We start from the raw sequence: 15,869 nt of genomic DNA, 5'->3' as shown, positions 1-15,869 counted from the left end.
AAGATTGTTCGTGCAAACGGCTCTGATACCACTGTTGGGTTATAGTATATCCCTAATGTTGTAAGCAGAATCTCAAACGTTGGTCCATTATCTAATGTCTAAAACTAGGTTTCCAGGATCATATACATGAACTAAAGATGAACTACAACGGAAAGAAGATTACCTTAATCGCATTCCCACGAACTAAATTTCGACCAGTATTCGAAATATAAGAGCTCCAAGTCTAGCTCCTCTACTTGACACACCGAGTGGTTGACTTGAACTCCCTTCTTCAAGTCAGCGAGGACTTTCATGAAGGTTGAGATGAAGAACCCCTCTTGATCTTGACTAGATAGATAGATCGATAGAGAGCTTCTCTCTCTAAGTGGTGGATTTCAGTATTAGCTTTTTTACTGTCTTATTCTGTTTTCTAACTTGGTCCTTATATAGAAACCCCAAAATAGGAGTCCAACTCAAACTAGGATTCAGTATGGACCACAAAATAGACATTACCCTGAAATACCCTTTTCAGGGTAATTAGGGTTCCCTCCAAGGGTGGCCAGTCAGAGTAACCCCTTAATGGACTTGGCCTGGCCGGCCCATATACCCTAGTCGGCCATGACATGACCGACCTTTGCTCTAGGTCAGCCGTCACATGGCCGACCTCTTTTGAGCCTTCCGGACTTCCCTTCCGAGTTTGATTCCATCTATCCTTTTAAGGCCTTTCCAACTGGATCCCATACATATCTTGCATTGCTCCCACTAGTCAATTCTCTTAGTTCAAATCACCACTCTTTGGTGTAACTTGTTGTAGGATCTGGTCTATGTTAACCGCGGATTACCGAAGTGATCCGACGATCGAAAACGGCTTCTAGCTAAGCATTACGATCCCTAATTCTACTGGACTTGATGATCTTCCGAATAAGGCCATCATTATCCTATAAGCCAAATCATACGCATTGCCATCTTGGTTGAAGGACACCCCTTCAGAAAGACATTCCTTCAGACCGTAAGGACATATTCTTCACACTGAACACACCACCACAACCAAAAATCAAATTTCACCGCAAAAAATCAGAGACGAAACCCTCGTTGGATACAACGAGGGTTTTACTTTACAAGTATCCTTTCCTTTAAACCCTCTAACAGATCTCACGAAGCCCTTTAACAGATCGCACCACCACAATCATCTTCGGTTAAAGAGAGATAGAGGAACAACGAGAAAGAGAGAGAGATCTTGTCAGGGGGGAGAGAGGAACTGAGAGTGAGAGAGAGAGAGAGATAGACTTTACCCGCTGGAGACACAAAGATATGTCGCCGAGAGAGAGAGCTCGCCGGGAGAGGCATATTTCGCCACAGAGAGATTTACCGGAGGGGGAGAGAGAGACAAGACGGAGAAAGAGAGATTGATGAGTTTAGGGTTTTGATTTCTTTTTATTAGAGAGAGAAAAACCATAAGAATTTTGTGAAATTAGATTTTTATGTGAAAACTATAAAAACAAGGGTATAAATGTAAAAATGTTGATTCAGATTTAAAAAACAAACATCAAAATCTATTATACAAAACAGATCCTTGTGACTAGGACAAAATTAATATACATCAATATGACTTGGCAGTGTGACTAGGACAAGATTAATAGATTTTCTAACAAAATTAATATACATCAATATGACTTGGCAGTGTGACTAGGACAAGATTAATAGATTTTCTATATGACTAGGACCACCACATTACAAAAACAAATCCAGCCATCCATTTTCTTTTCCTAGACTTAATCTGACTGTCCACACTCCAATGTCCGTTTGGTTACCGAACTTTTCATTTTCCTTTTACCTCTCACTACTTTATTCTCCCCTTTATCTCTGCAACACAATCAATGTAATGGAGTCTCATCTCATCATCTTCAATCGTTTGTCTCTCTCATCTCTTTGCCAACATTAAAGGTTAGATTGGCTTTTATCTCATCATTTTTCTATGTCAAATTGTTGTTTCTGGTCTAGGTTTCTTTTGTTACTATTATCTATGGAATTGAATATACAAATGAAATCAAAGAGTTGAGTGGGTAATAGTTTTGAGTTTTGATGGGGTTGGTTTTTCATATAGTTCGAACAATCCCTAAAAACTATTTGTAGTTCAAATTACAGAGTTTTATGGAAACTCCTCGGCTTTATCCATCGTCCTTCTTCCCAATCATATCAAACGATCATTTGAATTTGTACTTGTGTTTGTTGAATCGTTTGATCTTGAAGATGGCTCCAGTTTCTGCTTTCGCGAAATACAAGCTTGTGTTTTTAGGAGATCAATCTGTCGGTAAAATGAGTATCATCACTCGGTTTATGTACAATAAATTTGATAATACTTATCTGGTAACTAATAGATCGCGACTGATTTTTTCAATTAAACAACTCAAATCATATTTGAATCTTGTTATTGTGATGGATATGCTTGATTAGTATCATGATCGATTGATTTAGTGATTATTTATCCTGTTTTTCTCTTTGATCTCGTTATTTTGGTTAGGGATTTGCCGTTTTCGGTTCTTAGGGCTTCTTTAATTCGACATTTCTTTTGATTTTGTTATGATCTCGTACTGCTATTGGATCACATAATTTTGGCAAACTAGCTTTTCTTAGGTTTCTTGTTCTCATGAATATTTGTTTGTACTTGATAATCAGGCTACAATTGGAATCGATTTTCTATCAAAGACAATGTACCTTGAAGATAGAACAGTCAGATTGCAACTTTGGTCTAGCACACACACACACACACATATGTATATATATATATATATATATATATATATATATATATATATATATATATATATATTCTGATTGAAAATGAATTTCTGTTTATTTTGATCTAGCACATTGCATCTGGTCTCTTGGGTTGAATTTTCCTGGTTAAAACTCTGTCTCTCCATATGAAGATTGTAGCCTCTTTTTTTGTAGAAAGGGAATTCTATAATACCATATAGCCCTTGTCCCCAACAGGAGGTTACGAAAAAAAGCATAAAGAAATGAATTTAAAATATATTACATTCTAATTAGGACATCCTTCATCTCATTAGATCAAAATAAGAAACCGAAAACAAAGAAATGAAGCTAGCAAACAATAACAACAGTAAGATTAGAACATTAATTCTAGATAATGAAATTGTCTCATTAGGTTCTCCGCTTCCATTCTAAATAAGAATGACTTCTGAATGTTACCGGTTTTCATGGTGAAAGCAACTGATTCTAGAGAGTGGAGTGGGAGAAACCATGTGAGATTTAGAGAGGAATTCAGATTTTAGATAGATGGGGTAGTTATGTTTCACTTTAGGGAGAATTGAGTTCAATTCCATAGAGGTCAAATTGAAAAGAGTTGAAAGAGGAGAATCAGTATAATAACAATGGACGTAGTTGGAGATGAATGTGGAGAGTGGTTATGGTTATTGACGTAATGGTGGAAAAATTATGGCAGCAGTTAAAGTTCACTTTGATTCGTAGCCGTTGCATTAATTAAGATCTTTTGAGAGAGATCTAGATTTGTAGGCTCGAATAGATTGTCAAGATTTGTAGATGTCACTTAAGACATGGCACCAAGGAATGAAATGTCGAAAAGTTTCGGTCGAAATGACCGAAACTTTTCGGTTTTTCAATTTAGGTATACAAAAACACACTTACATAAATTTCGTGTAAAATTTCGCTCGAAATCAATCGAAATTTCGTCCAGTTTTTTAAGTTGGGTGGAATGGATACTTACTTTCATTTGTTCTTCATTTTTCTGGTTTAATCTTCAACTTTCTTCACTGTTTCTTCTCAGATCTTCAAGAAATCCTTTCATTTCTTCTTAAAAAGTAAATTATTTCTTATTACAGGTGAAGTTTCATCAAAAAACTGAGGGTTTTAGTGATGATCTGGATAGAAATCTAAAGAGAGAGAGGGCATGGCGGCTGGAAAGCTGATAGAAGAAGACGATATGAGTTTTAGGGTGTTTTAGGGTTAAATGGGAATTTATAAAGGCGCCCCTCTTTAGAGTAAAGGGCTCCTCCTTCACTCACAAGGGATGCACTTTTAACACACTTACAGGGTGCGCCCTTAACACTATTTGGGATGTCTCACTTAATTTCCAAATTTCTGATATTTAACCCCTGCTATAACGCCTCCATGTTATGTTTTTTTAAGTCAGCCCCCTGGTATTACTATTTCATTATAGATTAACCCTCAAGTTAAAGAATTTTTTCACAAACCCATCAATTCTTTTTCAAGTTTACCCCGTACTTCATGTTAGAGTCAAGACTACATATTTGTTATGCTTAGTTACAGTTGAAAGTCTTGTTATGCACAGCTGCATCACATTTATATCATTTCCACAGATTTGTGAAATTTCCACACTGACCGAAACGTTTCCAAGAAACGTTTCCACTTTTGGGCAGACCGAAATTTCCACCGAAACCGAAGTTTCATTCCTTGCATGGCACCACAACCATTGTGTTCATATATTATATACACAACCACTCTCCACATTTGTTATGACACGCAGGGGTTTTAAGGAAATATATGCCAGACAAATTCGTGTATCCCTCTCTGTGAATGAAAAAAATTGAAAATGCTCTTTCATATGTTCCTTTGTTACAGGGATACTGCTGGTCAGGAAAGATTTAGGAGTCTGATTCCCAGTTACATTAGGGATTCTTCTGTTCCTGTCATTGTGTATGATGTTGCAAGTACGATATTCTTTCTTTTTTACATCTCTTTAACATATAGAAATCTCTATCTCATTTAATAATTATTTCATGCATTTTAGCTTTTTCAAATTGTTCCATGAGCAAAACTAGCACGACTACTTTCGATATTTGCAGTTCCAAGTTACTTCGAAATCTTGTTCCATGATTTCATTTTTTAAATTTATTTGGGGTATAGTATTATGCGTGTGTTGTAGAACCACGAGTTATTCCTTACTACCTTATCTTTCTTAGGCCGACAATCATTTCTAAACACTTCAAATTGGATTGAGGAGGTTCGCACTGAGCGTGGAACTGATGTTATTATTGTACTTGTGGGAAACAAGACTGACCTCGTGGACAAAAGGTACATTTTTCAGTTTGTCATACAATGTCTCAGAACACACTTTTATGTTTCCTTCTATTCATTCAAGACGAAGACTATAGCTAGGAGGCTTTGTTATTAGTAAGCTTTAATCGTGAGTCATGGCACATTAGTACCTTGTCATGATATACTGCTGGTTTGTCAATGGTCTGTCACTGAGGTCCTCTAAATCTCACACATGGTGTAACAGGCAAGTCTCGATAGAAGAAGCAGAGGCTAAAGCGCGTGATCTCAATGTTATGTTTATTGAAACCAGTGCTAAAGCTGGTTTTAACATAAAGGTGATATTGAACTCTGATTTTCTTTCTTCTTCCTTTTATTTGAATAACTCTGTATTTTGTCAAATAAATCGTAAAAGCCACCTATTGACAGATACTTGTGCAAGATAGGTGCACAAGTGATGTTGTACTATTCAAATGAATCCACGTTTAACAGTTTAAGCTCAAAGTTGTTCATTTGTAAAATCTTGATTATCCGAACTATTACGTTCACATGGATTGACCTATCTTACATACTTAGTATTTTATTGTCTTTTCGATCACCTCATAACAGTGTTAGATACGCATCTTTGTTCTTGTTATGCATACTTACATTATTGTTGTGTGTTGTTTTATTGGACTATACAAAACACATCAATATGACTAGGACAAAATTAATATACATCAATATGACTTGGCAGTGTGACTAGGACAAGATTAATAGATTTTCTACGTGACTAAGACCACCACATTACAAAAACAAACCCACCCATCCATTCTCTTTTCCTAGACTTAATCTGACTGTCCACACTCCAATGTCCGTTTGGCTACCAAAACACGTCAATATGACTAGGACAAAATTAATATACATCAATATAACTTGGCAGTGTGACTAGGACAAGATTAATAGAGTTTCTACGTGACTAGGACCACCACATTACAAAAACAAATCCAGACATCCATTCTCTTTTCCTAGACTTAATCTGACTGTCCACACTCCAATGTCCGTTTGGCTACCAAATCTTTCATTTTCCTTTTACCTCTCACGACTTTATTCTCCCCTTTATCTCTGCAACACACTCAATGTAATGGAGTCTCATCTCATCATCTTAAGTCGTTTGTCTCTCTCATCTCTTTGCCAACATTAAAGGTTAGATTGGCTTTTATCTCATCATTTTTCTATGTCAAATTGTTGTTTCTGGTCTAGGTTTCTTTTATTACTATTATCTATGGAATTGAATATACAAATGAAACCAAAGAGTTGAGTGGGTACAGTTTTGAGTTTTGTTGGGGTTGGTTTTTCATATAGTTCGAACAATCCCTAAAAACTATTTGTAGTTCAAATTACAGAGTTTGGTAATATAGATTTGATTTCATTGTTTCCAGTCTAGAACAAATAAATTATAGCTGTGATTAAGGGAGATTTCTAAAATTTGGTTACACAAAGAGGGAAGATATGTTGAGAATTTGAAATATCAAAGGATTGTCTCAAAGTATATGTTGAGTTTATTTGCAAACAAACTCGTAATTTTTTCCTTTTCTCATTTTCCATGGGAAAGAACGGATCTTCAACTTGAATATCTGTCTCAAAGTATTAAAATTCTGTAGGTTAATTGGATTTTGACCATTAAACTTTATCTGGACACAAGCGGTTTGAGAGAATGTTTCATAGAGGTTTGAAGTATCTATTGTGTAACGAGAGTAGCTGAAATGAATTGAGAGGATGAAATATGCGAGGGTCATTTTTATCTACTATTACAAAAAATACTTATGATGTTGGTAAGGTCTGCACAGATTTATAGTGGAGGAGGTGAGAATGCTGTTGGGGCTTGCTCAGAACTAATATGTGCCCCGATCGGTGAAATTTTTTCAGATGATGCTCCCCTACTGCCCTCTGGATTTCGGATCATACCCTTGGATAAGAGACAAGTTGAGTTCTTATTTTACACCTCTTCTTTATACACTTCCAGTAGCTGGAAATGTCATCTGTTTTATACCTACGTCGCGCACTAATGTTTACAATTATACAGAGTGAAGTGCAGAACAGATTGCCGGCAAATCGTACATTAGACCTTGCATCAAGCCTTGAAGTGGGTCCATCACGAATCATGGAAGCGGAGATGCTTCTCCTAATACATATAGTGCACGTTCAGTGTTGATCATTGCCTTCCAATTCCCTTTTGAGAGCCATATGCAGGATACAATTGCAGTCATGGCTCGACAATATGTACGCTATGTGATCTCCTCCGTACAAAGGGTTGCCATGGCCATAAATCCTTCTGGACCTCGCATCCAGGTGAGGCCCAAGCTATCTGCAGGTGGTCCTGAAGCTCTAACGCTTACAAGTTTCACTGAATTTAGAGTTACCTTAAGTCCTTACTTCATAATATGAAATGGCATGCATGAACTGGAATTTTTCAAATTCTCGATTTTAGGGATCTTTAAGCATCTTCCTAGAGGCTTAGTAGCTTGACAAATTCTGCAAGTGGTCACAAGTTCACATCCTCATCTATGCCTTGACGATGTTAATTGAAGTGCTATCATGAACAAATTCATAGTTAGGTCAAATAACTTCAACAAAATTAGGTGCAAGATTGTTAGTTGCAAATACAGCTACAATTAATCACCAATTTTTTGTCATACTTGGACTAACAAAATTAGGTGCAAGATTTTTATCAGTTTTTATCTAGGAGCTGAGTTTCTTGGACCCGTCCACGAGGGAGGTGTCTATATTGAATCTTTTGTGGTACCATCGGGACGCTATATTTTGTTGCTCGATGAAGGTATGCCTACAACTCCTTGAGGAAGAAATTGCTATCGATTTTTCATTTCTAAAATAATTGGGAGGTAAATATGTGTGTATTTTGATAATGTTTTAGGAAGAATTAGGGCAACTTATAACATTACATTTGCAAACCAAGCTGGGTTGATATGCTGAAGACGAAAATGGTGGCTCTTCAAGGCATTAGCCTGGATAAGATATTTGACGAGGCAGGTCGGAAGGCATTGTGTTTCGACTTTACCAAATAAATGGAACAGGTACTTCTACTTTTCTGGAGACTAGCAAATTGGTGATCCAAAATTTTCTTTACTTTGAGATGCATGATCTGGGTTCTTATTTATGTGACCATATGTGAAAAATTTAAAGAAAGGGAACAATTAGGAGTTCAGAAATAGGAACTTGGGTAGTTTTCTGTTTTTCTCATTGACTTAGTTTGATTCTTCTTTCTTTTAATAGCCTGACTTAAACGGACTCAAAATCAACCTCAATCACTCTTGGTCTATAGAAGTTTCTTGATCAAATTCTCAAATTGGGATTTGTAGTTCGCCCCTATATTTACAGGTTTTACCAAGTCATTTATTGTGAGTAACACCCATATTCGTGAGATAAGGTTTTAATATTATTACTCTGTAGGGTTATGTAAATCTCCCAGCTGGACTGTGTGCATCGACAATGGGGCGTCATGTGTCGTACGAGCAAGTCATAGCCTGGAAAGTCATAGCAACTGATTTTTTTTACCTTGCGCCCCAATCTGTAATTACTTTTATGCAATTTCTTTCCTTCTAACTCTTCTTTTTATTCACAGCGTACTTGTGTTATTGATGGCGGGATCCCAATTGCAGTGCCACTGTTTATTTTATTATAATAGGTATTGATTCCCACCGCTTCTCTTAGCGATTTATGAATCTACATTTGAATTACTAGAATGCGAACAACGAGATTATTTTAGAATGGAGAAAGCATTGAAGTTTCCTTTATAGACAGATGTCTACTAGGGTTTTCCGCTACGCTGAAATTCTTCGATGTAATTTTTATCATCTTACATCATTACATATTTTAAATAGTTAATCTTCCTTTTCTTTGCAGGTAAAGGTTGAATTGCATCTTATTTTATCAAATTGTATGATTCTACAAGGAACGAACTTCGCATGCTTCGTGATTTTCTTGGTTGCAATCATTTTTTTGGTTTGCTTCTTTCTTATGTAGCTTGCTTTAACTCATTGTGTTTCATAATCTTAAATGACTTCTTCTATTTCGGAAAAAACTTCTCTTTGTTATTTTTCTTTATTTTCCTAACTGTAGGTGGTTATGTACCTAAGCACCAACTCCCATCATGTGATACATCTTTGATAAATTTAAGTACCCATTGGATTCACTAGGTATCTTTCTCCGTTTCCTGTTATCAGGGTATTCTTATATTTCCTTATTTGGAGTTAATATCACTATCTTATTGTTCTCTTTTATATTTGCAGATGAGTTGGGTACAAATATGGACAGGCATTGCTCTTAGAAAAATCCTCAACATTAGTGTTGTTGAATCAAACGTGGACACACCCTTTTGCTTTATGCACAATTTTCATTAGAAGCTAATGTTTGATCATTCATGTATCTCGTTTGAATGTGAGTTTTTGTTTTTGCTTCATTCCATTTTGTTTACACATTTTTCTACCTTTGTTGATAATGGCCTACATATACATGATTAAGTAGGGATTTTTTTTTCATACTACGGACAGTTCAAGATATCATTTTGTTTATCTAACTATATTTCCCTATATTTCTGATATCAGGGTCTGGATAAATCACTTGTAATTCACGAAAGAAAGAAAAGGATGAGAGATTTGGTGGACAAACGTAAGGTTTCTGGGTATATGGATCATATTTTGTAATGTGTGTCTTTTTCCGCTACTACTTTTTTTCTTACCCCAATTCCCTTCCTATTTTCACTATTTAATTTTGCTGAAACCCCATTTTTAGTGTTGATGATGATTTAGGATAAAAATTGATAACATTCCCTTGTTTCATCTCTCTGCAAATGCTTTAGTTGTTAGTGGCACTCCTCGAATAAAAAGTTAAGCCCTGTGACTTTATATTTTCACTTGTAAAAATGAGTTCTATATGTCGTATGATTTATCTTAACTAATACTTGGTTTTTTGTGTTTTTTTTTCAGAACTGGAATATCTTCCCGGTATCATTAACCAATTAGGTCTTTGTCTATTTGTAACGTTTTAACAAACAAGATATTCTTGATCACTCTCCAGACTTGGCTATTTCTTTTTCATGGTAATAAGTATTAACTAGCAGAAAAATTAAGGTCAAAAGATGAGTTTGTACATAACATATAAAATTTGAAAACAAAAGTAAGATTGAAGTATCAGTTGTGCAAATACAATCAGAAAAGGTCAAAGAACTTGATGGGGAGCTTGACTTGAAAATGGAGGAAGAAACAATAGGAAAAGAAACCTAAACTTGTTAATGACATATTGAAGGAACAGAAGAAACATTAATCTCTCTTTAACACAAAGGTTGTCTTCTCAATTCTTCCTTTCTCGTAAGACAATAGTTAAGATCGTTCACTTTGTTATCTGGTTCAGGTCAAGGAGTTAAACCAAGAAATGAAAGAACAAGGAGATTTGGAGTCAGCTGCCTGCTACAACAATTTTAAATATTAATATTAGTGTTGTGAATCTCAAGACATCTGTGGAGGCTACTGTGTTATGGGGAAGACATTATATTGAGAAGAAGCCAACAAAAGCACACAAAGTGAATTGCATTTTGAAGTTCTAAAATCCCATTGCTTCACCATTTATAATTTTTGTTTTAGACACGTTTCTGCAGTCCGTGTAAGGACCTGATTGTCATGATATGTGTACAGGAAACTGGTGCACACCTTCCACATGGAGAGGATTCAAGCTTTTTCTTCCTTGGGTGAAGATGATTATCTGAAAGTTAATATAAAAAATGCGGAGTATAGGTGTGATATCTATCTAAAGAAAGTTGAGCAAAATTTAGAAACAATTGAATTGCTACAACATGAATAATATACTTCATCATGAATTCCACCTCGAAGATTTTGAGATAAATTAAATGGTGTGCCTGAATATCTTACTTGTTATCTTTCTAAATTAGGAATGCTCATTGTTGTAATAACTGGTGCTTCACGAGATCTTACATATGGCCTCCTCCATTAGAGTATAGTCTGTTAAATTTCTTCTTCCTTTTTTCACCATTTTGCACTCTTCAGTGTAAAGCCAAGGTCTGTATTTTTTTTTTATCATTTCCTTTTCCAATTCTGTAGTTTTGACTTATTGTTGAAAAATCAATTTAGAGGATTTCTCGACCATACAAAGGTTGGAGTCCGATTTGAATTTCATTACAAACCATAGTTATTCCTTCATTTTTTGTCAGACTTGTATATGTTTAACCTATTCATCACATAAACAACTTTGTTTTGACCGGGTGATATTTTTTTGGAACACAACACCAATCGTTTTCAACTATATATAATATAATATGTTGTACTCATAGTTGCATACGATACATAAGTGTAGCCAAGTGTACCAATCTCAATTTCATTGTCCCACTATTCGCATTTCGTAAGGGGCGTTGCCCCCGCACTACGTGCGGGGGTTATGCCTAGTCTATTATACAAAACAGATCCTTGTGACTAGGACACAATTAATTTATCTTATGATTTGGCAATGTGACTAGGATAAATTTATACACATGGACATGACACTAGGACATAATTAATATAGACTGGGACATAATTGATTTGATTGTAATCTAACGCCCACATGATGTTCGCCTCTCTCTCTCTCTCTCTTGAACTGAAACGCCAAAACTCTTCACCTATCTTCCTACACCTTCATTGTCTCTTTGATTGAATCTGCAAATTCGTTCAATCCTTCATGTCTGATGATGCTCCTCACTGTTCCTCCGTCTCCGTGAATCTATTGCTTCATTATTCATTCCCTCTTTTATGTCTGAAGAGGGTGAAGATTTCAGTTACAAGCTCCTAAGTAAATTCCTCATTCCTTCATCAAAGAAAAAAAAGTAAATTCCTCATTTACTCTTCTTCATCTAATACTCTCCTATGCAACATCTTTCTACTCCATAGATGGTGGTGCACAGGAGAGAGAAAAATTTGTCGAAATCATCATGAGGAATTTGAAAATCTGCATTTTAAACTCTACGAGGAACTCAGTGAACTGGAACCAACAAAGAAGATAACGGTAAAAAGCTCATAAAAGAAGATATAAATTTTTATTTTCCGATTTTCCATTTTGCCTATTTAATTAGATCAGAGCTTCATCAGATTTTTGTAGAGTTAGATCTTGTAAATTAGAAATTGTTGTCAAGGTGTTTGATAAAATGCCTCAACTCGAATGTGGGTTATTTCGCCAGGTTTGTTCTTACATGATCTTATGTTTGGTATTTCAATTTGTGAATCGATGTGGTGTGGTTTTTTTTTACATGAAATCAATCTATACAAATGACATTTTATTTTCTGGTTATGTATGTAGATCAATCTATAGCAATCAAAAGATGGTAAACTGGTTTCCTGCCGTGATTGTATAAGAATAGGCTTCCTTCGTCGATTAGTGGCATGGTTATGGTACTAAAAGTACTTGTAGTTATTTCTTTCAGTTCATCTCTGTGAATGCTTACACTGTTAGTGGCACTCATCAAATAAAAAGTAAGCACTCGGTGACTTTATATTTTTGTTTATAGAAACTGAGTTCTATTTGTCATTGATTTATTGCGATCTTAACTAAAATATGGGTTATTACGTGTTATGCAAAACTGGAAGGTCTTCTATCCAACATCATTAGCCAAATAGGTATTTGCCTATATGTAACGTTTTAACGAACAAGAGGTCCCCAATCGATCATAGTCAAAACTTAGATATTTCTTGCTAATAGTATTAACTACATACTATTTGGTGATTATTTCATTCCCATAGGACCAGACAAATTGGACCACTAAGGAAGCTAACAAAGTATTTCAGATGTCACTGAAGCAGCAAGAACTTATTAGGACGACCATGACGATATCCCACAACTGGTGGTTGGTGACACATCCGAAGGGGGAACTAAGGAAGGTGAACTTCTTAGACAAAGTTCGTTTTCAACTGTTTTGGTATTTTACATTTACGTATTACATTGCAGGGGTTCACTGGAAGACTTACGATATATGTGTAAATTTGTTCGTCAGGGAATGACTTCGGTGAGGAACTATTGTCACTAACTTTTCAACAACATTAGGAGGTGTTGAGTTTGGTCCTGTAAGGAAGCAAATCGATGCGTGTCAGCTTCAAAAGTGAACAAACAACTTCAGTTTAGTATCTGGGCACTTGTAAAGGTAAATTTGTCTTGATCACAAGTGTTGCAGTTGTTAGTAATACGTTCCAACAATTATATCATTTTTATAGTAGGTTCTCCTTGCTTTGGACCTTTATAAAGTTTGAGTGACTGCTTATTTTGCCGAATGGAAAAAGATATATTGAGTGTTAATATCTAGACTGCCTATTTAACAGTTGGCTGAAATGTTGCGTATCAATCGTGTTTTGAAACCCTTGCAATGCCTCTATATAACCACAGATAATATGTTAACCTTTGGGATTCACTAGCATATTAGGTTCAGTAGTGAATTAACATTCTACAACCCATATTTACTCACATCATCCCTCTTCGTCAATTCAGGAATTTTAGTCAAAAAAAAACAAGAACGATTTTTTTTAAGATAGTGGTTGGCGAGGACACACATCAAAGAAGTGGCAACTAAATCAATGGAAGCATAGTTTAACTTCAAACCTGCAAAGCAAATGGTATACATTCTAACTAAGGTGAGTTTTAACATTTGAGAAATTTTATTTCAAGATTGTGGCTTTTACTCTCTAGATTTAGGTCTTCTTTGTCTACCTAATTCTTCAAAGACAAAAAGGTCCAGCCTCTCAAGACAAGTCGTGAGAAATTATGGTTTTTTACTATCAAAAGAAGCACTAATTGTACTTAAATTACATGAGCAACAGATGTTGTTTCACTTCATGTTGAAGTTATTCCTTCTATTTCTTCATATGAATCTGTTGAACCCAATTCTCATCTTCTGAAGAAACCCAAGTTGTAGAACTTCTTTTTGTCGTATCGATTTTCTCATTTTTCACTTATTTGGTTCTAATATAATATAAGTTCTGATTTTATAAATGAAATCCATGTCGTATCACTCTAAAAATCAGACACCCACTTCATATATTCGGTTGTTAGATTTTTTTCTTTGTGGGTTATTTTCAAGTGGGGCTGTACTGAAAAACTATGTCTTTTTGTGTTTTTGTACATAGTAGAGAGTACTTAAGTATGCACATAAAGTTGTCTTCAGTTTTTTTTTTTGCCTACACGGCAGGTTTGTTGCGGCAAAAACAGAAATTTTAGATCAGAAGCTTGTTTGTGTTGTTTTGAATTTTCAATGCATTCAGGGTTTTAAGGGTTTAATTGTTTTTAAATTTTCAGTGCATTCAAGGTTTTAAGGGTTTATTTATTTGAGGTTTTCCACCGAAGTAAAATGTGGCTTAAAGTGAAGGGAAATGATAGAGTAACTTAGAATTTGGTACTTAGAAGATGACATGTTTCCTCATTTGGGAACAAATGGGTCCCCACGGTAGTCAAACTTTGAATTTTTTTTGTCTTTTAATGTTTTTAGTGTACTCCATGTCATTATGTCATCCTCTAAGTCATTGTAGCATCTCCCTAAAATGAAACGCTAGAAAGCCCCCTTTCCTTCTCCCTCTTCTTTTTTTCTCTCTCTAAAATTTATGTAGTAAAAAAGATGGTTTGGTGGTTGTCTAATGAAAAAAGTATGACAGAGCCCTAATTCGATTGTTGATTTATTTATCTTCATCTCTCTAAAATTGCCATGGTAGAAAAGATGGTTTGGTGGTTGTGTAACGGTGGAAGAGGCAAAAATCCTAACTCCGCTCATGATTTATTTTTCTACTTCGAAGTTGCATTGAATGGAATTTAACCACTACATTAGCTCATGTCATATAAGTCTCTTGTGTTTTCTCTTGATATACTTTTCTACCTAATTTTGAAATTCCAATAGATGATAGCTTTCAAAATAATAATAATATATATAGTCTATCTCTATGTTTTGGTACCACTCATTTGAGATTCAAGTTTGTTGGAGAAAAATTCTAAATTAAGGAGATTAAGCTTCTCCCATATGCATGATATTTGTGACAAAATGCGAGAAACAAAGAAAAGTTAGAACTACAAAATGCGAGAAACAAAGAAAAGTTAAATGATCAAATATCCGGTCTACTTTTCTGCGTTGCATAAAGGGCATTTCCCCGCCCGTAGGGCGGGGATTATGCCTAGTCTATATAACAAATGACATAGGTTTTGGTGCCATGTCATAACTTTCATTTATAAATCTCATCCGTTAATATCCATAGTTTAATTTTCACCATTGGATTTTTTCCAACTAATTTAACTACCTCTCAACATATAACTCCCCACTTATTTTTAAAATAACTACCTACAATTTCCATCTTAAATTTGTGTTGCTCATGTTAATATTGAGGTAAAAGATAATTTTATTTTGATTTTCAAGAGACGAATTTTATAGGAATTTGGTCGACACTTCTTTTTGTTGTATGATTGTAGATTGTCTTCATCTACCAACATGATCGACAAATTATCCTGTGACGGAGACACGGGCTATACCCTAGTTACAATACAATTCAACTAATTCAGAATCAATTAATTCTTCAGACGTATAAAAATAACAAACAACATCTATGTCAAATTTTTGTTTGTCATTGTAGGCTAGCACTCCCTCATTTGAAGTCATTTAAATATCTCCAACTAATAATGATGGAAAACAAGGTGGAGCTTGAACCGGTTTCCAGAGAATCATAAATGGGAAGACAAAGTCTCACGTGGAAGATCAGACCAACAATCCACTTGTGCTCTGTTTATTGACACACGTGGTGCTCTTACCTGCTGCCGTGGCTCTTTGATTCCCAGTGATCCACTTT

At 35.3% G+C, this 15,869-nt stretch overlaps 1 protein-coding gene and 2 long non-coding RNA genes across 4 annotated transcripts; all 3 read left to right on the top strand.

Moving 5' to 3' along the window:
- The first annotated feature begins 2,140 nt into the window (after nt 1-2,140).
- Nucleotides 2,141-7,443, top strand: LOC147543334 (ras-related protein RABH1b-like). The gene is made up of 6 exons (XM_086635418.1): nt 2,141-2,346; nt 2,656-2,726; nt 4,603-4,691; nt 4,944-5,055; nt 5,264-5,354; nt 7,249-7,443. Exons 1-6 carry the CDS (start codon nt 2,230-2,232, stop codon nt 7,441-7,443), a joined length of 675 nt encoding a protein of 224 aa, XP_086491544.1. The 5' UTR covers nt 2,141-2,229.
- Nucleotides 7,444-8,359: 916 nt separating this feature from the next.
- On the top strand, nt 8,360-10,107 carry LOC147543333 (uncharacterized). 2 transcript variants are annotated; one of them, XR_015224216.1, is made up of 5 exons: nt 8,360-8,701; nt 9,136-9,212; nt 9,306-9,453; nt 9,621-9,684; nt 10,002-10,107. It is a non-coding gene; the product is annotated as an uncharacterized LOC147543333 (long non-coding RNA). The 2 variants fall into 2 exon arrangements; XR_015224217.1 differs by lacking the exon at nt 9,136-9,212.
- A 1,551-nt stretch (nt 10,108-11,658) lies between these two features.
- LOC147543332 (uncharacterized) lies at nt 11,659-13,684 on the top strand. Its single transcript, XR_015223461.1, has 6 exons — nt 11,659-11,853; nt 11,952-12,066; nt 12,358-12,530; nt 12,798-12,935; nt 13,049-13,195; nt 13,537-13,684. It is a non-coding gene; the product is annotated as an uncharacterized LOC147543332 (long non-coding RNA).
- Nucleotides 13,685-15,869: the final 2,185 nt, after the last annotated feature.

The sequence above is a fragment of the Eschscholzia californica genome, unplaced genomic scaffold (assembly GCF_041429995.1).
Source record: "Eschscholzia californica isolate CP2 unplaced genomic scaffold, dmEscCali1.0.p SCAF_4, whole genome shotgun sequence".
In the NCBI taxonomy this organism is placed as follows: domain Eukaryota; kingdom Viridiplantae; phylum Streptophyta; class Magnoliopsida; order Ranunculales; family Papaveraceae; genus Eschscholzia; species Eschscholzia californica.
This window is presented reverse-complemented; position numbering and strand designations above follow the sequence as displayed.